Raw genomic sequence first — 21497 nt, 5'->3', positions numbered from 1 at the left:
AAGATAAGTAAATAAATAAAAAACCTGAGACCCTTACCCATCTCTAAGGATTGTTACGAGGATTAAATCAGATATCTTCACTGGTGATAAACTCAAGAAGGCTATGTTTTGCTCACTGCTGTATCTTTTTATTGTTTAAGTGCTGTGCCCTTAGTCCTTAAAACAGTGCCTGGCACATAGTAGGGTGCATGCATGCACACGCACACACACACACACACACACACACACATACATTCACATGCACACAATGATAGAATGAGCCTGCAAAGGCTATCATTCCATTAAACTTTGGTTCCCTCGATTCTTTTCCAAACATGTGATAGCCCCTCTTGTGTGTGGAGTACCACGTGGAGCAATTCTAATGTGCACAGGAATCACCAGGGATCTGCAGGTGCCAGTTCGCTGGGGCTGAGATTCTGCATTTGGAACATGCTCCTGAGAGGTGTGGATGCTTCCGTTCTGGAACTCACTTCAAAGCGCATTTTTTTTTCCTCTCTCTCTTAAAGCAAAGTTGCAACAAAATCCTTCCAGTGTACTTGTAGGAAAGAGCCAGGTAGGGGTAGAATGTTTATATATCTTAATTCATAGGATCGAGGTAAGATGCCATCTATTATGAAACTCACCTTATTTCAGAGAATTAAATAAATATATATATATATATATATATGTAGGTTGGATATATATATATATATATATGCCTATATATATATATATATATGCCTATCTTAGAATCTATGAAATAAGGCATATGCAGTGTCTGGAATCAGACAGACAGGGTCCTGCTATTCATTACCTTTGTGACCTTGGGAGAATTACTTAACCTCTATAAAACTGAATTTCCTCACCTCTGATATGGCAATAACCATGAGGGCTGTCTGGTGAATAGTACTGACTCAGCCAGCTTGATATTTTAGCGCTCTGCCCAGTGAAGTAAAAAAACACAAACACCACTTTTTGTAGTTCTTTCAATATTCTCTACTGCTCTGAAGTAGATTTATTTACTTATTAATTTATTTCTCTGAAATAAATTAAGTGGGTATAAAAAATAGACCTGTGTCGTCTTTACTTTTTGCCCCGTACAGCTCTGAATTTTCTACTGTTTTACAGACACATATTCATGTATTACTTGCATGAAAACAAAAGACAAGAAAACATTTTTTAAAAATAATTAGCATAAGACAGAAAGCCCAGATCACTGCTTGAAGAGTGCATCAGTTTGTATGGAGGGCATCGGGCAAATCTTAGCGGTATCAGTGGCCAGCTTAAAACATTAGGTGAGCCCAAAGTGCTCAGTATGTCACCTGGCAGGGTCCAGGACAGCATGTGCTCAGTAAATGTTACGCATAAATGTGCTTGCCTCTGGAAGGCAGCCTCCTCTCTCGTTCACCGCTGTTTCCCAGCACCCAGCACCATGTTTAGAACATCATAGAGACTCAGTACACATTTGGTGAAATGTATGAATGACTGGATGAATGTATGAACCTCAGAGTAACTCTTGCAGGTGGTCAGATGGGAGGCATGAGGATCATGGGAAGCTTTAACCGACAGGTGGCTGCAGGTGCAGAGGGAACCAGTGAGGCCCCTAGCTGAGAAGGGGCAGTGCCTGGAGTTGCTAAAACCAAAGCCTGGTTGCTCTTCAGGCTGGACCCCAGAATGTGTCAGTTACAAGAAAACTTTCAGGTCTTTTAACTCATTTTTGCTCTCAGTATGGACGTTCTGATTGGGCTACCATACCATTGGCGTCCATGGAGCTTGCTCAAAGGAAAATTATATACTGAGCGCTTACCTGGCACAGCATCGGACTCGGTGGGCAGGAAGGAAAGGCCTTTGGCTTGGTCCTGATATCCAGCAGCTGCAAAGGCTGCTACTGGCTACCCCCAACACCCGGGTGCTGCTCCAGGAAAATAGAGAAGTCAGCCTGCCCTGGGAAAATGCTCACCTAGACCCATCCGAGGACTGTGATTAACAACGACGACAACAAAAAGACCAGGACTCTCCAGTAGTTCCCTTCTCCTTCCTTTTCAGTTTTGAGTGGGACTTTACAGATTCCAAGGATGTTCTTAGAGAAGGGGAAAGCAGCAGGGGGATGGGGAGCTGCCTAATGTATTAAAAATCTATGATGCTACTGAGTAAATTTGTTTGACAGATTGTCAGACAATTGTGGCACGAGAAGTTTCACAAACAAAAGTCTCCAGGGGCGCCTGGGTGGCTTGGTCGGTTAAGCGTCCGACTTCGGCTCAGGTCATGATCTCACGCTCCGTGAGTTCGAGCCCCGCGTCGGGCTCTGTGCTGACAGCTCAGAGCCTGGAGCCTGTTTCAGATTCTGTGTCTCCCTCTCTCTCTGCCCCTCCCCTGTTCATGCTCTGTCTCTATCTCAAAAATAAATAAACATTAAAAAAAAAATTTTTTTTTTTAAAAAAAGTCTCCAGCCAAACTAAATGTCCCCTTCACATTTTCTCACTTTGCAGGTGACCTTGTACAAGAGCTCCGATGTGGAAGATTTTGGGTTCAGCGTAGCAGATGGCTTGCTGGAGAAAGGAGTATATGTCAAAAACATTCGCCCAGCTGGGCCAGGAGACCTTGGTGGCTTAAAACCTTATGACCGACTCTTACAGGTAAGACCTCAGGTGAAATTCTAATTTAACTTTCCAAAGTCTTACCTGACCGATGCCTACCCATCTTTCTTTGCCTCAACACTAGATTGGGGCCCCTCCTATATGGGATAAAAACCTTTCCCTTTGGTAAAACTTACCAGTCATTGAAATTGGTTCCCTGTGTATATTCCCCAGCAGCTTAGAAACAGCTTGAGAACAGAGCTGGTACATTACTCTCCCATATCCCGGTATACAATACACGATATCTCAGCATCTCACACAATTATCTGAAAGCAAGAAGCCAAACCTTGTTTACCGAGTGGAATACCATCATGGTCATATATAGTTTCAGTGAGCTAAGCAAATTCCTGACTTGACGTACACTTGTTAGGAATAGCATTTTGTAGGAAGAAGAGAGGGTTGACATCAGTCTTGAAAGTGTATCTAACTGGAATGAGTCTGGCACCAAAGAGCTGACTTTCAAAGCATGAGGCTATACTGATCGGTTGGCCTTCAGACACGCGTTCACCAGAGCAAGTTGTCGTTGATCAATTACGGTTTTAAAACCAGTTCTGGCGATCGTTGTTACCATAGCAATGGAACAATTAGTCTTATGCTGGCAGGATGGGACACTTTTATTTTCCACAGATACTCTAATATTTGTTGAAAGAATAACTGTGGTTACTTAACTTCTATGTGGCTCTTCCTAATGTATAAATTGGGGCTGCACTGTACCTGCTTTCATGGAAGTTGAGGCTACAAAGGTAGACTGGGTTCAGACTGTGAAGGGCCTTGAACGCCACGGTAAATCTCTTTGACTTTGCTCTCAAGCATATTAATTTCTTAAGCAGAAAAGTGACATAATTTGTTAATTTAGAAAGACAACGGAATAATACCATACGTGGATTGGTGTAGAATGGGGAAGGGGAAGACCACAGGGAAGGAGACGAGGTAGGGGTGGGTCAGATACCTCTATCTGACCTGAGACCTTAATGCCTTCAGTACTTCCGGGTAGAGCAGTCTGGGAGGCAACTGGCAGTTTGGACTTGTTGCTCCGAAGAGATGTCAGAGCCAGATTTAGGAGATTAGGTTACTGAAGGCATGGGTTTGGATGAAGTGACCTCTGGTGGGCTTATAGTAAGAAAGAGAACAGAATCAAGGAGAGAATCCTAAGAAAAACGAATGTAAAGGACAGGAAGAAATAAAGGTAGGCGAGAACTGAAATCAAGTTAAAATGGATCCAAACAAACTGGTGTCATAGAGAGCCAAGGAAGAAGAGTTTTAGGGATGTGTGGCTGTCAGGCACAGCCAGTGCTAAAGGCCAAAGCAGATGAGACCTGGAAACACCGTATCTGTATTAGACAGTTGGGGTCATTTGTACACTGTGTCAGGTTCCAGATGTGACAAGATTGAGAATGGAAAGTCAAAGAGTGGAAGCAGGCATGTAGATGGTTTAGAAACCCTTGCCGATGAAAAACAAGGAGAAATAAAAGAAGATGAGTACATGCAAAAGCTGAGGAGGGGATGGGCTCACTTCTGAGAGGTAGTTCAACATCACGGCCAAGAACACAGCTCTGGGGTCAGCCAGACTGCCTGGGATCACATCCTATCTGGACCGCTTACCAAGTGCTGATCTAAGGCAAATCTCTGAACCACTCTGTGCCTCACCTACCTCATCTGGAAATTATAGGGATAATGTTCGGCACTAGGACCACATGCCATGTGCGAGGCAATCTGCTCAGCGTGGGGATGTTGGGACGTGTCCCTGTTCCAAGCTCTCAAGGGCCTTACAATTTAATAGCAACGAGTAAGTCAGCCAATGACCACCTTCTAGGGTGGTCAGAGAAAGGATAGACCTCTCTGCGTACAGGGCTCACTTAAGCATCAGCAGACACCTGTTAACATGGCAAGTGTTACTCTGGGTTTTGAGAATTATCTCAGACTATGACAATAATTCAAAGTGGCTCTTCTTGATTTTTCAGGTTAATCACGTCCGAACGAGAGACTTTGACTGCTGCCTTGTTGTGCCCCTCATAGCAGAATCTGGTAATAAGCTGGACTTGGTTATTAGTAGAAACCCACTGGCCTCACAGAAGTCTATAGAACAGACTCTACCAGGAGGAGAATGGAGTGAACAGAACAGCGCTTTTTTCCAACAGCCTAGTCATGGTAGTAATTTGGAGATACGAGAACCCACTAACACATTATAGCAACGCTTTTTATAAAGCAGGACAAAAGACAATATCTACATGGTGCTAAAATATCCCTTTCAGATTTCTGTGGCATTTAAAGCACAGATAATCACGTGGCATTAACCGCAAGCACAGGGGTCTTTTAAATCTCTCTCATGGCTCATGTTCACTTCCCCTTTCAAGTTGAAGAGGTTTCTTTCTTGGTGACCACTATGGTATATGGCAGCCAATTCCCTGCTGAGCCCAATGGTAGAGAAAAAGCAAAGCAGACAGGCTACCCCTCCCCCCAGTTAACATCAGAGGAAATTTTTTACAAGGTCATCTTCCAATCACTTTTTAAAAAGAGAAATGTCTGTTCAAAACTGTTCTCTATGACAATTTCCTTAATTCACTTTGAAATCAGTTTTCTTACCGTGAAGTCGTTAATGTTAAGAACTTGACCAAGTCTTTCCACAAAGCTGGCTCTCCTAGGGGAACTCGAGTTTGAGATGTGGCCGGGGACTGCTGCCATGGGAGGGGTACAGGTGTAACATTAAAGTTCTCTTAAAACGTTTCAGCGATGATGCACGTAGGAGACCATAATAGGTGGTGGTAAATGTTTTGCCCCAATATAGGAATGATCTTAACTAAGATGTATGCTATTCCCTATGCAACAAACTAACAAACAGGATATGTCTTGTGACCTGTTTTTTTGTTTTTGTTTTTGTTTTTTTTTAAGGACACATTTTTAATAGCTGCAAATCTCTGATAATGAATTAGAGTGCTTAGGAACACTGAGAATGAGTTATCTTATTTTTAAAATTCAGGACTAAGAACTTAAGAGAGAATGAAGAGTCTATTACAATGAGGTTTATCTTAATGATAGGCAAATCAAACTCATCTTGCTTGACATGTTTGGAAAACTGTTTATAGAGGGGTGTACAGGACACGTACTTTAAAATGACACTGGACTATCTTTTGTTCTGAGCCATGCCACTTCTCGAAATTGTAAATACATCTTTCACAAAATGCATTGCCAATTATTACCATCCCTCAAAGCAATAAATTGTGACAGTTGCTTTTAATGTTTGTCAGCAACTGTTCTCATTCGTTCAGATATTTTGAATAGTTACACTAATAACTGTTATTTGGTGAATATTGAAAAAAAGATAGATCTGTATATGGATTGTAGAATCTCCATATTGAAATTATTATTTTGCAAACATCTTCATTTTGGTCAATAATTCAAACGACTGCTTAGGTAAAGCATTTGAACACTGTGTCCTTTGTTTAAGGAAAAAGTTCACCTTTCTTTTTGTGCAAAGAAATATATTATTTCAATCATATGTCACAACCCGCCAGGGCAAGAAAGTATAAAGCAGAATCATGTTAAGAAAAAAAAAGAAAAAAAAAGATCATGAGTCACTTAAATATGTATTTTTATTTGTAACAAACAAGTATTAAGCTGTAAAGTATTTTTGTACAAATTTAATACTTTAATAGCATGGTATTTATCGTCTATGTATGGTTTTGGGGAATTCAAAATTGTTGCAAATATTTGTATGGAAAAAAAAAAAACCCTCTACCAAATGGAATAAAAAGTGATTTTGAAAAGCCAAAATTATGACCTACATTTCTTTGGTGCTTTGAATATATTTTATTCTAGATGACCCCTACACAATGCTTATTGCTGTAGAATTTTCTTTTTTTTAATGTTTATTTATCTTTGAGAGAGAGAGAGAGAGAGATGGAGTGTGAGTGGGGGAGGGGCAGAGAGAGAGGGAGACACAAAATCTGAAGCAGGCTCCAGGCTCTGAGCTGTCAGCATGGAGCCCAACGTGGGGCTCAAACTCACGGAGTGTGAGATCATTACCTGAGCCGAAGTCAGACACTCAACCAACTGAGCCACCTAGGCACCCCTAGGATTTTCTAAAGGGGAAAGGTTTTGCCATAAGCTTGAAAAGCAGCACTGGAAGAATGGAAGAATATGAGTTTTAAAATCAGATCTGGGTTTCAATTCTAGCTCTGGTACTCACTGGTGGTACAAAATTTAGTTACTGTGAGTCAGTTTCCCTACCTGTGATACTGAAGGTCATAACTGTACTCCAGGACCATTGTAAGGACAAGATGTAAAACATACAAAGTTTAAGTCCTAAAACAGCCTGCAGACAGAAATACCCCAGACTAATTATACAATTATTTTAGGTGACAAAGATTTTAACTCAACAATCATAATAACATCTGCCCTCAGAGAACAGTACGTGTTCATGAAATACACTTATTATATATACTAAGATGTACCAATTTTAATGCATGCTATGCTACTTAAAACTTACACTTATAGTCCCAACATTTTCATTTTTGCAGACTGTCTTGCAGGCCTTGTAAATTCACAGGAACAAGGTAAGGATGTCCATTCTCACCATTTGTATCTAGCAATGTATTAAAGGCTCTAGCCAGAGCATTAAGACAAGAAAATGAAATAAAAGGCATCCAGATTGGAAAGAAAGAAAACGGTCTCTATTTGCAGATGATATAACCTCATATACAGAAAATCCTCACTAAGGAATCCACTAAAAACCTATTAAAACTAATAAGTGAGGTTAGCAAGGTTGCAAGGTACAAGATCAGTTGTATTTCTAAACAGCAGCAATGAACAACATCAACACCATGGGAAATTTTTTTTTTGCAAACAGTAGTTCTAACAAGGGACTTGCATGTCAAATATATAAAGCACTCATACCTCAATAAAAAGAAAAATAACAATTTATAAATGGGTAGGGGCACCCGGGTGGTTTAGTCGGTTAAGTGTCTGACTTTGGCTCAGGCCACGGTCTCACGGTTCGTTGAGTTCAAGCCCCGCATCAGGCTGTCTGCTGTGAGCACAGAGCCTGCTTCGATTCCTCTGTCCCTCTCTCTCTCCCTGCCCCTCCCTCATGTGTGCTCTCTCTCTCTCTCTCAAAAATAATAAAATAAAATAAAATAACTTTATTTTAAAAAACGGGTAAAAGATCTGAATAGACATTTCTCTGAAGAGGTCATACAAATGACCAACAAGCACATGAGACGATAATTAACATCATTCCCCGTAAGGGAAATGCAAATGAAAACCACACCGAAACAGCACTTCACACCTACTAAAATGGCTATAATCAGTAAGTCAGATAATAGCAAGTACTAGAACGTGGAGAAACGGGAACTCTCACACACTCCCCAAGTATAAATACAAAATGGTACAGCTGCTTTAGAAAACAATCTGGCAGTTCCTCAAATGGCTAAATAGAGTTACCATAGGACCCAACAATTCCACGCCTAGAAATATAATGAAAAGAAATCAGGGGCACCTGGGTGGCTCAGTCGGCTAAGCCTCCAACGCTTGATTTCAGCTTGGGTCATAATCTCACGGTTTGTGAGATCAAGCCTCAAGTCGGGTTCCTGGGCTGACAGCACAGAGCCTGCTTGGGATTCTCTCTCTCCCTCTCTCTCTGCCCCTCCCCCACCCGCCCCCCAAAATAAGTAAAAAGAAACTTAAAAAAAAAGAAATTAAAATCCATGTCCACAGAAAGCTTGTACGCCAACGCATTCTATAATAGCCAAAAAGTGGAAACAACGCAAATGTCCATCAACTGATGAACCGAGAAATTCAATGTGCTATATCCGTACGACAGAATACTATTTGGTAATAAAAGGAGATAAAGGCCTTTTGTCTCACTGCACTACTGGAAGCAAGATAAGTCACCTGCAGCTCTACTGGAACCACCCGCAAAAATTCAGCCAGGGTTCCTGGTTTTGTCTCATTGGCTCAAACCAACATGGTGTGATCCAGAAATACAGCCTCCATATATGCTGCCATATTTTCCATCAATACACCAAGGATATGAGGCTTCATCTGGTTAGACTGAGTGATTCCCCTTGAATGGACTATCCAAGACATCCACCCAATAAAAGGAACAATGCTAGCTCTTGGTACATATTTGTTAGTCTTTAATAAAAAGACAGATATGAGAGGCGCCACAACATGAAGTCTGAAATCATTGTGCTAAGTTAAAGAAGTCAGTAACAAGGAACCACATATTGTAGGATTCCATTTGTATGAAATGTCTGCAACAGGCAAATCAATGGAGACAAAGTAAATTAGTGTTGCCCAGAGCTGGAGGGGATGAGGGGGTCAGAACTACGAGGTACAGGTACTAAGAGGCACATCTTGGAGAAGATGATGCAAGTGTTCAAAAATCCATTGTGGTGTCAGTGGCACAACTCCATGAATGTACTCAAAGCCACTCCGTTTTACCCCTTTAATGGGTGAATTGTATGTGAATTATAGCTCATTAAGGTTCTTTTTCAAATATTGGAATCACGGGTACATTTTTTTTTTCTTAACCTTTTCTTTCACTGGTTAACAATAAATAGAGCTCTAAAAAAAATAAAATCACTGAGAGAAAATAATTTTCCGGCGGTAGAATACCTTCAAAACAATGTATTCATAAAAGAAATAACAGTCATGTGCCATGATGGAGGCGTTAGCTAATGCTACAGTAGAAATCATATTGACGATATAAATGTATCAATTCAACACACTGTACACTTTCAAGGTACGCAGTGGTAACATATGTCAATGGTATCTCAAATACAGAAAAAGAAATGTACTCCCAAATCAGAAGGAATTTCCAGGTGAAGTGGGTCCGGCCGGCCGTGATGGAGCAAGGAACCTTGCCAGATGAACACTTGGCAGAAGACCCAACATCCTGAAAAATGTGTGTCAGTTAATAATACGAGAGGCATAATTACAGTCTGTCGTGACCATGGCTTCACAGTATGGGCAAAGACCACCCAACATGATCATGGAAGTTAATAAAGGCATTATTGCAAAAATAAAACACTTTTTAAAGTACAAACTTTAAAATATATATATATGTATACGTATATATATATATATATATACACGTATACATATATATATATATACATATATATATATACATATATATATATATATAAATTTTTCCTGCGTTTATGTCCAGTGCTATCAGTTCTCATGATGACAGATGTTGAACTCATTATGGTTTTCTATGATCAAATGGATTTAAAATATCTGCTAACACAAACACCTTAAAATAAAACCCCAGTTACACATATCCTGTTTTGTATCTTAATATTTTCAAGCTACGATGTTCATTTGTGTTAAACAGAAAAAAGACAGAGAGAGAGAGAGAAATTACTTTGTGCAATCTGAAATCAAATTAAGTTTCTTGATTACTTGTGGGTATGAAAAGTTGCCGGGGGGTTAAACTATTCAGTCTCAAATTCCGAAGTTTCAAAGACACTTGCGGAGATGATTCTTCCACCTGTTAGGACAGCAATAAAAATGAGATTAATTTCGTGAAAATACACACAATTTGCCCTACGTACTTGTTTCCTCTACTTCTGCGGGAGACATAATATCTTCCCCACCCCTTGGAAGACCTGAGCAGTCCACAGCAATCAGCTGTCGGCAACTTGTGGGATCATACCTGCTTTGGCTCACTGTGGTATCCCTAGCACCCAGCTCTGGGACGGGCATGAAGAAGTGACTATTTGTGAATGAATGTGTATATATATATATATATATATATATATATGTATGTATTATATATATATATTCAGACTATATATATGTATTATATATATATATACACACTATATATATATATTATATATATACACGCTATATATATATATACACATAATATATATATACACACTATATATATACATAATATATATATACACTATATATATACATAATATATATACACACACTATATATATACATAATATATATATACACACACACTATATACACACACACACACACACACACACACACACGCACACATACTTTCTACAGGTATGGCCACTACATAATTTGGCGCTCAGTTCAAAATGAAAATGTGGGCCCTTTGTTCACGGTTAAGAACTTCAAGATGGTTAAGTGCAGAACATTAAAGCAAGCATGGGGTAGTTTTAAGCACAAAGCCCTGAATGACTGACTACTGCTCAGCTACACATCCGTGACACCGGCCTTGGGTATGATAAGACGAAACACTGCAATGCCAGTACTCTTGGTGCTGTTCATGACTCCCAAGCACAAGGCAAGGGATCAGTACGGTCATGAGAAAGTTTCACCGCCATAGGGAAATGAGAAAAATAAGCACAATCAATCTTTCACAATGCTAAACCTGTTCAATTTAGAGGACTATACTGGTTAACTTTATGTATCAACCTGACTATGCCATGGTACCCAGATATTTGGTCAAATATTATTCTAGATGTTTCTGTGAACCTATTTTTACATGAGGTTAACATTTAAAAAAATTTTTTTTAAGGTTTATTTATTTTTCAGAGACAAAGACAGACGGTGGGGCGGGGGGTGGGGGGCGGGCAGAGAGAGGGGAAGACACAGAATCTGAAGCAGGCTCCAGGCTCTGAGCTGTCAGCACAGAGCCTGATGTGGGGCTCAAACTCACGGACCGTGAGATCATGACCTGAGCTCAAGTCGGATGCTTAACCGATTGAGCCACCCAGGTGCCCCAACATTTAAATCAGTAGACTATGAATAAAGCAGATCACCCTCCATAATGTAGGTGGGCCTCATTTGATCACCTGAAGGCCTTAAGAGAAAACTTAAAAGAAAAAAGATTGCCTCCCAGAAAGAAAGAATTCTGCCTGCCCTTGGATGCAAACTGCAATGTCAATTCTTCTTTGGGTCTCCAGTCTGCAGGACTACCCTGGAGATTTTGGACTTGTCAGCCTCTACGATCATGAGCCAATTCCTTAAATAAATCTAGACAGATAGATGACAGGTAGGTAGGTAAATAGGGACATAGACACAGGCTACTGTGTCTTTAGGAGAACCCTGACTAATAGAACTATCTTTATTTAGGGATTTTGTGATTACTCCCTTTCCAGATTTTTTTTTTTATAATAAAATGTCATTTTCTTTCAAAAACTTCTGGAAATCACTGCTTTATATGATAAATTTTTAAATATTGACGTATATGCTTTTATTTAAAGGGGAATTTCTGTTTTGGACCCCCCCCCCCCTTTTTTTGGTTGTGGGACACAAGGCAAAAAAAAGCAACAAAACAAAACAAAACCAAGCAAAACAAACAAACAAACAAAAATCAGGACAATATTTTAAGCTTTTTTTTTTCAAAACCCAAAGCTATTAATCCACAGAAAAGCCAAAGCTTTCATGTAGGAGAGGCTCAGCCATCAGTACTTGCAGAATTAAAATGCTGATGTGGTTCTTATGCAGCCATCTGTATAGGAAAGAAAGGTATGAGGGCAGCCCCTGTCAGTGAATTTGAGCTTCTAGAAATCACATATCTCACAATTATGGAAAACACAGAAGTCCCTAATTTATCACTCGCGAGCCTTTGAATTCTTAGTTTCCTCATTTCCAGGGATTTCTGTAGATGTCACATGTTTTTGGCAAGGCTTGCGAGAAAACTGACCCTCTGTGGCCAGCGCTGGACTCTCCGTGTTCACAGACCAGAGCTTAAAAACTTTGGCAAGCTCGGCAGCGAAGATGGGTAACACTGTCATTGTCTCTTTGTACCATCCCAGAAGCCAGAAGCCACCCATCCCACGCTGGCGTGAAGAAATATAAAGCAAGAAACTTTTAGGCAAAGACTTTTTGTTTGGAATTTTCTGTTCCAGGTCCAAAGCCTTATTACTCCAGGGTCTTTGTAAGAGGTGATACAGTCAATTTCAGGAAAAGATGTTTTGCTGATATGGTAATTCCATATCAAAGAGTTGACGTGGAGCACCGAATGAAGCTTAGAATCGGCAGGGACCCTACTACTTCCAAGAAGGTAAAAAAAGAAACTTTGGGTTTTTTTTTTTAACTATGCCTCCTCTTGTCACTTTCCTTACAAAACCTGTCCCTCAGCCTCATTTCCCAATCCTAATGTAGCTGGATCCCCCCGGGAAGCCCAAGCCGGAGCCTAAGAGTCCTGCTCGGGCCCAACCCCACCCACATATAACCGGCCATCAAGGCCCGTGCACCCCCTGTCCCTAAGCATCTCTTTTCCAACCCCATCACTACCACCTGACTTCAGAACCTAATCATTTTGTTCAAGCCATTGAAATCATCTTTGTGCTAGGAACTCATCCCCTATGGCCTCCCAAAACACTACTCAACTCCGAAGTGACCTTCCAAAACTTCAGTGCACCGGGCTCTTAAAATGCCTCTAGCGTTCTCCGCTGTGTTCAGAAGAACGTTCAGCCTCTTGGGAAGAGCCTGTGTCTTACGACTCTTCCAGTGTCTTCAGCTCAGCCTCCGATGGCGTGCGTACTCCAGCCACACTACTCCATACTTGCGATGGCCCAACAGGCCAAGACGTCACATGCCGCATTTGCCGGCAGCATCTCAGAGGACGGTTTCGCTCTCCCCTATCCATGTGGGGTCAGAGGCTATCTCTATCCTCCTTTCAGAACTCTGCCTGGTACTGACAGCTCACATTAGCACTTTCCCCTCGGGGCTCCCACCCTGGCCCCTTTCAAGGTCATGGCCTTGAAAGCCTACGGACCCCAGCACGTGAAGCGACTCTCAAACTTCTACTGGAACTTCATTTGTTCCAAGAATGTTGATAATTACCTGGCCGCTTTCACGGACAGTGGGGATAAAAGTGAGACTGTGGCCTACAAAGGGGAAGGGGAGGGTGACAAGGAAGCTATGCGGAAAGACGGTGCAGGATGACAAGTTCTCTCGGCACGCCACCTGTGCTGACCTCATGCCAGGCGACAAAGTGCGCTAGGATCGACCAGGCATAGGGGAGAGGACACGTGGCAGAGGGGAGAGAACACTTGTTTTTAGGTCCGATAGCACAATGTAACACTAATGAAAAATCCACAACCACGTATCAGCACCCTGAAGTCAACACGACTTAAATACAGCGGGAGCACACGGGAACGTCACTCTTACCATCAGGACTTTGCTTGGACTTTCAGCATCACTCATGCCACAGGCTCTTTTGGACCCACGGGGTTTTGATGGATCTTCATCTGTATCCACCTCATCGGGTGAAGAGAATTTCCACGCTCCGGCCAAGGGGAACGTCCTGTCATCAGCTGCGGAGGCCTTGCTTCTGGGTGTCACGGTGCTGGCTGTGACTGCAAGGTGTGACGGTGTTGACGGCTGTGTGCCGGGCCTGCTGCTGTCTCCAGAGCTCTCCGACGGGGATGCAGAATCCGCCAGAGACGCGCAGCTCTTGGAGAGCTTGTTTTGCAAAAAATGTTTCAAACGGGTTTTTCTAGGGGCACTGCTTTTCATAATTGCACTCCGGAGGTGAGACTCTTCTGCGATGACATACACTCTGCCACGGCCCCTGGTCACTGCCGTATAAACGTGCTGCCAGTGCTGTCGGCCCGCCTTCCCAACCACGTACACAACTGTCTGCTCCTCAGACCCCTGGGGGAGGAGAATGCGGTGGGAAGGGTTAGTTTTGCACAGGGGGCTCTTGTCTTCACACGGTCCACCAAGATAGAAAACAGACAAGTCCTAAAAGGGATCTCTGCTAGTCGGCCAGAATATTCACCTAAATCCACCTTACGCTTCCGGTTTATTCATTATCCGAGACCTCATGATTCCTAACTGTGCTGTTAAGTTCAGGTCTGACGGATCCACAGCTGGCTTGTAGAAACCCAGCAAAAGCTTGAAAGACTGCATGCGGTGCCAAATCTTCCCTCATAAAAAGAATGTTCAATGATCGTGTAGGCTCTATGGATAAATGTGTTACCCTATTTGTACCTACATAGCAAAAAATTAGACACCTTAAATATTCAATGACAGGAGAATAGATAAGTTCGTTTGTTTATATTCATATCAAGTATCTGTATATAGACATTTGAAATACTATTCTGCAAATGGCAAAGGCGCTTTAAAACTTAACAAAATTTTAAAAACAACTGGATACTTTCGGGGCAGCTGGGTGGCTCAGTTGGTTAAGGGTCGGACTCTTGACTTTGGCTCAGGTCATGTTCTCGTGGTTGGTGAGTTCAAGCCCTATGTTGGGCTCCACACTGGAACCTGCTTGGGATTCTCTCTCTCCCTCTATCTCTGCCCCTCCCCTGTCTCCCTCCCTCCCCGCCCCTCAAAATAAATAAATAAATTCTAAAAAAATAAAAAACAAAAACTGGATACTTCTACATAAAGAGTGATCACAACTATGTAACACAAAATAAAATTACTCTGATCCAAAAACGTACACACAAATGAACACAAATACCTAACAAAATGAGTCACACAAAAAAAGAAGGAAATCCTATCAAAAATTTAACTAGTCTGGGGCGCCTGGGTGGCGCAGTCGGTTAAGCGTCCGACTTCAGCCAGGTCACGATCTCGCAGTCCGTGAGTTCGAGCCCCACGTCAGGCTCTGGGCTGATGGCTCAGAGCCTGGAGCCTGTTTCCGATTCTGTGTCTCCCTCTCTCTCTGACCCTCCCCCGTTCATGCTCTGTCTCTCTCTGTCCCAAAAAAAAAAAAAAAAAAAAAAAAAAAAAATTTAACTAGTCTATCTCCAAAATGGAGGCCCTGTGGATTATTTTTTTTCTCCTACTTTTCTGTATTCTCCCATTGTTGAACATTTATTACTTTCATCAAGGTGAACAAAACAAAAGAGAACAATGAACTTGTGCTTTTTAAGTTTAGCAAGAAGAATTACATAGGCAAGGAAAATGCCCAATGTCACCTTGTAACTGTGAGCAAACAATTTCAAGTTTTGGGACTATTCAGAGTCCCTATTATTTTCAGGGCCAACATAAACTAAGAAGTGCTTTGAACCATTCTCTCTCCCAATGTCCCCATACTCCCCCCACCAAAGGAATTGTGGGAAGACAAATGAGAAGACGAGACAGGTAGGAAACACAGATCCCCAGTTAAAACCCTCTTCCACAGCAAGCCCTTCTGTCTTACCTAGACACAGAAAATTGGAACCAACGCTTCAGATTATCAAAGTGTGACAAATACTTCCTTCTGGTGCTGCTGAGTCTCAGAAATGTACTTCAATGACACCTGATTATGCAAACGCCAAGTCCATTGTATAGACGCACAGCACCATTTGTCCCTCTGGACTTCATATTGGGTACTCCTAAACTGGTAAATGTCTAACCTAAACTTAGTTCACCGAGCTCCTAATCAAGGATCACAGAAAAACCCAACAGCTTCATAGTCCGTCTCCCTCGCACTCACACGTGCTGCAATCCACGGCCCTCACAGCATCTATAGGGATACGCATAAAAAGCAAATCCAATCACATCCGACTCCGCTTAAAGCCACAGCTCCCGAGCTCTCAAAGCAAAGTCCTAACTCCTTACTATGGCTCGTCTGGCCCTTCAGAAGCCAGCCCTGGACCTTCTCCCTTCCCTCCTCCTCTCCTCTCCTCCTTTCCATGCACAAGCCACGCTCCATCCAGCACCACGAACCTCTTTGTGGTGCTGCCAGTGCCAGCCCCCTTCTGGATCAGCTGTCCCATCTATGCACATTCCAGAGCCCCGGACTCCCTCTGTCACAGAACATTTACTGAGCTGGAATGTAACTGTCTGCCGCCTTCACTGTATTCCTCCTTGCTGGACTGTAAGCTCTGCAAAGGCAGGGCCGCGTCTTTCTTGTTCACTGCTCTTTACCCAGTGTCTAATGAATAATTATAAAAATTAAACAGCCATGCCAAAGGTGTGCTTAAAAAGCAGGACATGGACATCTGACGTCACGGCAATAACCTGCTATGAATTATTCGTCCATTTTTCATATCTTCCTTGAATCATGAGAGCTTTCAAACTTCTTAAAGGAGGCAGGTTTCCTACACTGACTTTTAAATTATGTATACGTCCGTTCTCTAAATGTGTTCTAAAACTCTACATCTGTACGAATAAACACAAACCATTGATTCCTTTCATGATGTTATAGGCTCAGAATCTGAAAATATACGGACCTTAGAATAGGGGTTAAAACACTCTCTCTGCAAACGGTCGAAAAATAAATACTTTAAGTTTTGCAGGCCAGCTGTTCTCTATGGCAACCACTCAATTCTTCCTTTGTAATGCAAAAGCGGTCAGAGCCAATACGTAAATGAACAAGTGCTGCTGTGTTCCAATAAAAGTTTCTTTACAAAAACTGGTAGTGGGCCAGATACGGATACCATATTAAACCATACAGTCCTAGAAGGTCTTAGGAGGTGATCTGGCCCCCAATCCTTCTACCCTCCCTTATCCCCCCTTACTTCTCTGACCTCGTCTCTTGTCATTCTCCCACACTGGCCACCTTGCTGTTCCTGTTCTTCAAATGACAGACAGCCTGCCACCTAAGAACTGTGGCCTTGGCTATTCCGTCAACCTAGAATGCTCTTCTCTCAGATACCCACATGGTTAACTTCTTTACCTCCTTCAAGTGTTTGCTCAAATGCCACGTTCTCAATGAGGCCTACACTGACTACTATTTAACGTTACAACTGCATCCCACACCTATCCCTGCCCTTTTTCATAGTATTTGCCACTTTCTACCATAATATGTACAGTTGACCCTTGAACAACATGGGTTTAAACTGCACAGGTCCACTTACACAGGGATTTTTAAAATAATAAATACAGGGCAGTCCTGTAAATGTATTTTCTCTTCATAATAATTTTCTTTTTTTTAATGAATATTTTTTGAGGTTTATTTATTTTGAGAGAGAGAGCGCGAGTAGGGGAGGGGCAGAGAGAGAGAGAGAGGGAGAGAGAGAATCCCAAGCAGGCTCTACGCTGTCAGCGCAAAGTCGAATGTGGGGCTCTATCTCATGAAATGTGAGATCATGACCTGAGCTGAAATCAAGAGTCAACTGCTTAACCTACTGAGTCTCCCAGGAGCCCCTTATTTATAATTTTTTTAATATTTTCTTTACTGCAGCTTACTTTTCTAAGATTTTATTTTAAAGTAATCTCTACGCCCAGTGTGGGGCTGAACCTTACAACCCCAGATCAAGAGTCACACACTCTAATTCTTGAGGCAGCCAGGTGCCCCTAGCTTACTTTATTGTAAAATAACGTATATATTATTAATGTATAACATACAAGATACGTGTTAATTGTTTGATGACCATTAAGGCTTCCAATCAATGGCAGGCTATTAGTAGTTAAGTTTCAGGGAATCAAAAGTATACATAGATTTCTGACTGCAATGGGGGGTTGGTGCCTCGAGCCTCCACAATGTTCAAGGGTCAACTATAGTTTACTTGTTTTACGGTTGTATCTGTCTCTTTCCTCCTCCCCAGCAAATGTAATCTTCACAATGGCAGGTATCTTTCTTTGTTTCATGGACTGATCTAAACCAAGCACCAAGGACAGTCTGACTCAATAAATATTTGTTGAACTGAACATGGAAGAAACAAACTACACTGATACAAGATAATAATCACGAGATGTTCTTCGAGGTAAGAGATGCTCTTTCAACCACAAAATGACAGATTCAATAAAAGGAACAACTAGAGATATTTACTCCAACCTTAACAAAGTAATAAAAAGACCCCTTCAAACTTCATTTGTCCAGAAATGTAACAGAAGACTGGATTATAAATTTGAGGAAATCTCTTAGGAAAAAAAAAAAAAAAAAAAACAGCAAAATAATAATGAGATGGAAAACAGGAGAGAGGTAAGAAATTCAGACAATCATTTCTGGAGGCCCAACATAATAGAGATTCTAGAAAGACAAAACACAGAAAACACAGGGCAAGAAACTTAAGGAAATTATTCAAGAAAATTTCCCCAAACTGAATGATACGAGTTTCTAGAATTACAGAGAGTCCATCATAAAGATCCAAGGGAGAAATTTTGCCAGAACCTGCAGCCAGGAATATGTGTACTTCTTAACAACTGGCTGTTTTGGTTTTTTTTTACCCAACAGACACAGTCCACTGACTGCTTCTCTCTAATTTTGAAAACAAAGCCAAATCTTCAGCCTACATTAGCAAGCAAATAGGTCAGTGTGCATATCCGCATCCCAACCCTCCCTTGGCAGGAATGCTTTTACCACCCTTACCTTGATCTTCTGCATGACATCATTTCTTTATCTTTTAAAAGGAAAGGCTGAATTGTGGCCATTTTTTTGAAAGCCATTTCAACTTCTATTTGGAACTGAGATGCAGTAGGTTAATAAATAAAACACCATCCATTAAAAAAAACCACACACGCAAAAAACAGAACTCATATGCTAATTAGTTTGCCTACCAGTAGAGGATACAGGCTAACCTAAATTTTCCCACATGCAAACGTAGGCTGATGCAGCTTCATGATTAAAGCAACATACCAACATCAAAGAGGGGCACGCAAAACAACGAGTTAAATAACAGAACCACAAATAGCTTATGAGAAGTCAAGAGTATTAAAATGAGCTTAAAAGCAAATTGCACTAAATGCAATGTTGTGTCCAGGATTAGATCCTGGAACAGAAAAAGGATATTCTTGGGAAGCTGGTGAAATCCAAATAAAGTGTGGAGCTTCGTTAATAGTAATTCTTCCAACGGTAATTTCTTAGTTTTAACACAAACACCATAGTTATGTAAGATGTTGACATGAGGGAAAGTCAGATGAAGGGTATATGGGAAGAGTCTCTGCTATCTTTCGAACTCTTCTATAAAACTAAAATTATTCCCGGGGCGCCTGGGTGGCTCAATTTCAGCTCATGTCATAATCCCAGGGTTGTGGGAATCAAGCCTTGTGTCAGGCTCCACGCTGAGCTTGAAGCCTGCTTAAGATTCTCTTTCTCTCTCTCTATGCCCCTCTCCCCAGCTCATGCTCTAAAATTAAAAAAACAAAACAAAACAAAAAAAACCTAAAATTAAAATTATTCCCAAGTAGAGAGTAGTTGCCTCAGAAGAACAGAGGAAAGGGATGTATTTGTCAAAACCCATCCAACTTGATAAATTTAAATATGCATGCAAATTATACCCCACTAAAGCTGATTATACAATAATAAAAAAGCAAGCTGCAAAAATACATAAACATCAGGAAGCCATTTATGTAAACGTTGGTAACCTTGTTCCTTTTTACAAAATAAAGGCAACAAAATTAAGAAGAAAATCTTTGAAGGTACTACTCCATGGCTTCGAAACCAGTTCAAATCACTTCATAAATGTCCACTGTTACCTGAAAAGTGTGAATAGTTCTTGCCCAGGCATGTTTTATATGACAATATTTCATCAGTTTTTCAAAGTCCACGGTTATTTCCAAGCCAGCCATATTATTAATGGTCAAAGATCTTCTCTTTCCAAAAGTTACATCAGTTACATCCTATGATCAAAACAAAGAATTATTCTGTATGTTTTCAAATAGGCACACTGTAAATATAGTCTATTTTTGTGCTGAATATTAAATGCAGACTCAAGTAAAATAGCATGTATATTCACAATTGTTAAGAACTTTCAAAAGGCTTAAAATCTACACTTGAGCACAAACTAAATATATATATACACCCAAACTTGAATAAATTTGAAACTTAACCTTAATCTGATTCTATGGAGAATAGTCTGTGTGCCTGACTTATTCTGAAGTCTATACATTTCACTTCTCGCACTGACTATGTAAGTCTGCACATATTCTTTACAAAAAGTTTATATTTCCTCACATCCTCACTGCTTGTAAAGAATAAGCTTCTATGTTTAAGACGGTGTTTATACAATGAGAACAAATTCAAAGAAACCTCAATGGTTTCTGTATTTAAGCAGCAACCAAAGAAATGATGTTTTGCAAAATATATTAAGTATGTCACTTGTCCCTTATTTTTTGTTACTTGAGCCCTCCGAACTTAATAAAAATGTTTCTTAACAAAGTCTTCCAGAAAATATGAGAAAGAAACCTATCCCACCTCATTTTATGAAGCCAGTTTTACTCTGACACCAAAACCAGACAAGACATTACTAGAAAACTACAAACCAATATTCCTCATAAACGTGAATGCAAAACTCCTTAACAAAAAATTATGGAAGAATGTCAACAATTCCGATATGATTAGGTTCTGAATCAAACCTAGGGCAATTAAAAAAAAATCTACCTCTAATAAGGTACTATTTTTCTGTTGTCACCTACCTTTGTTATAAAAAATATTTCTCCATTGCAGAGTCGAATATCACTTTCAAAGTCTTGCTTATTTTTAGCAAAACCACGAAGAGTACCATTAAAGTCTTCACCACTGGCCTCTTGTTCATTACTCTCCTGACCGGGAGAGGTATCTTGAGGGAGTAGCTCCGAGAGATACACATTCCTGGTACAACAAATTTTATCACCAACTCCAAACTGAAGTCTATTCCGATGGTCTCTGAGTTAGAAAATGAGAATACATCATCAAGGTTTGGAAAGCCTCAATTTCATTTTGTTTAGGCATTAACCCCCACTCAGATCTGATCCAATTCTCAAAATAATTTCCAAACTCTCTCTCCTTCAATTTTGTTCTCCAAATGTCAACAAGAAATCAGGCTCCCACAATCGTGGTCTGATTACCTATCCTGTCTGTGGCACCTCAAACTCAATGACATTTCCCAGCCAGATGTTTTCAAGTTAGAAATCTTGGCATAAATGCTGATGTCTCTCTTTCCCTCTATAGATTCTAAAAGTTATCCAAATTTCTTACTTGACACATCTTCAAAGGCAAGGGAATTAAAAGCAAAAATGAACTATTGGGACCTCATGAAGATAAAAAGCTTCTGCACAGCAAAGGAAACAACC

General features: G+C 40.8%; 2 protein-coding genes across 7 annotated transcripts in view; one reads left to right on the top strand and one right to left on the bottom strand.

Moving 5' to 3' along the window:
• Positions 1 to 5342, top strand: part of GRIP1 (glutamate receptor interacting protein 1) — a 683162-nt gene extending 677820 nt beyond the window's left edge. For all 5 annotated transcript variants that reach the window (XM_049627402.1, XM_049627399.1, XM_049627403.1 and 2 more), the window contains 2 exons: positions 2469 to 2615; positions 4577 to 5342. In XM_049627402.1, coding sequence (XP_049483359.1) covers positions 2469 to 2615; positions 4577 to 4804 — 375 coding nt within the window. In that variant the 3' untranslated portion in view covers positions 4805 to 5342. The remainder of the gene's footprint in view (positions 1 to 2468; positions 2616 to 4576) is intronic.
• A 4398-nt stretch (positions 5343 to 9740) lies between these two features.
• HELB (DNA helicase B) overlaps positions 9741 to 21497 on the bottom strand; it is a 36246-nt gene continuing 24489 nt past the window's right edge. For both annotated transcript variants that reach the window (XM_049627404.1, XM_049627405.1), the window contains exons 10-13: positions 20862 to 21090; positions 19923 to 20066; positions 13734 to 14219; positions 9741 to 10110 (exon numbers count right to left, since the gene is read on the bottom strand). In XM_049627404.1, the coding sequence (XP_049483361.1) occupies positions 10006 to 10110; positions 13734 to 14219; positions 19923 to 20066; positions 20862 to 21090 (964 nt within the window). In that variant the 3' untranslated portion in view covers positions 9741 to 10005. The remainder of the gene's footprint in view (positions 10111 to 13733; positions 14220 to 19922; positions 20067 to 20861; positions 21091 to 21497) is intronic.

The sequence above is a fragment of the Panthera uncia genome, chromosome B4, assembly GCF_023721935.1.
Source record: "Panthera uncia isolate 11264 chromosome B4, Puncia_PCG_1.0, whole genome shotgun sequence".
In the NCBI taxonomy this organism is placed as follows: domain Eukaryota; kingdom Metazoa; phylum Chordata; class Mammalia; order Carnivora; family Felidae; genus Panthera; species Panthera uncia.
Note: the sequence above shows the minus strand (reverse complement) of the source record. Positions and strands in the feature narration are given on the sequence as shown.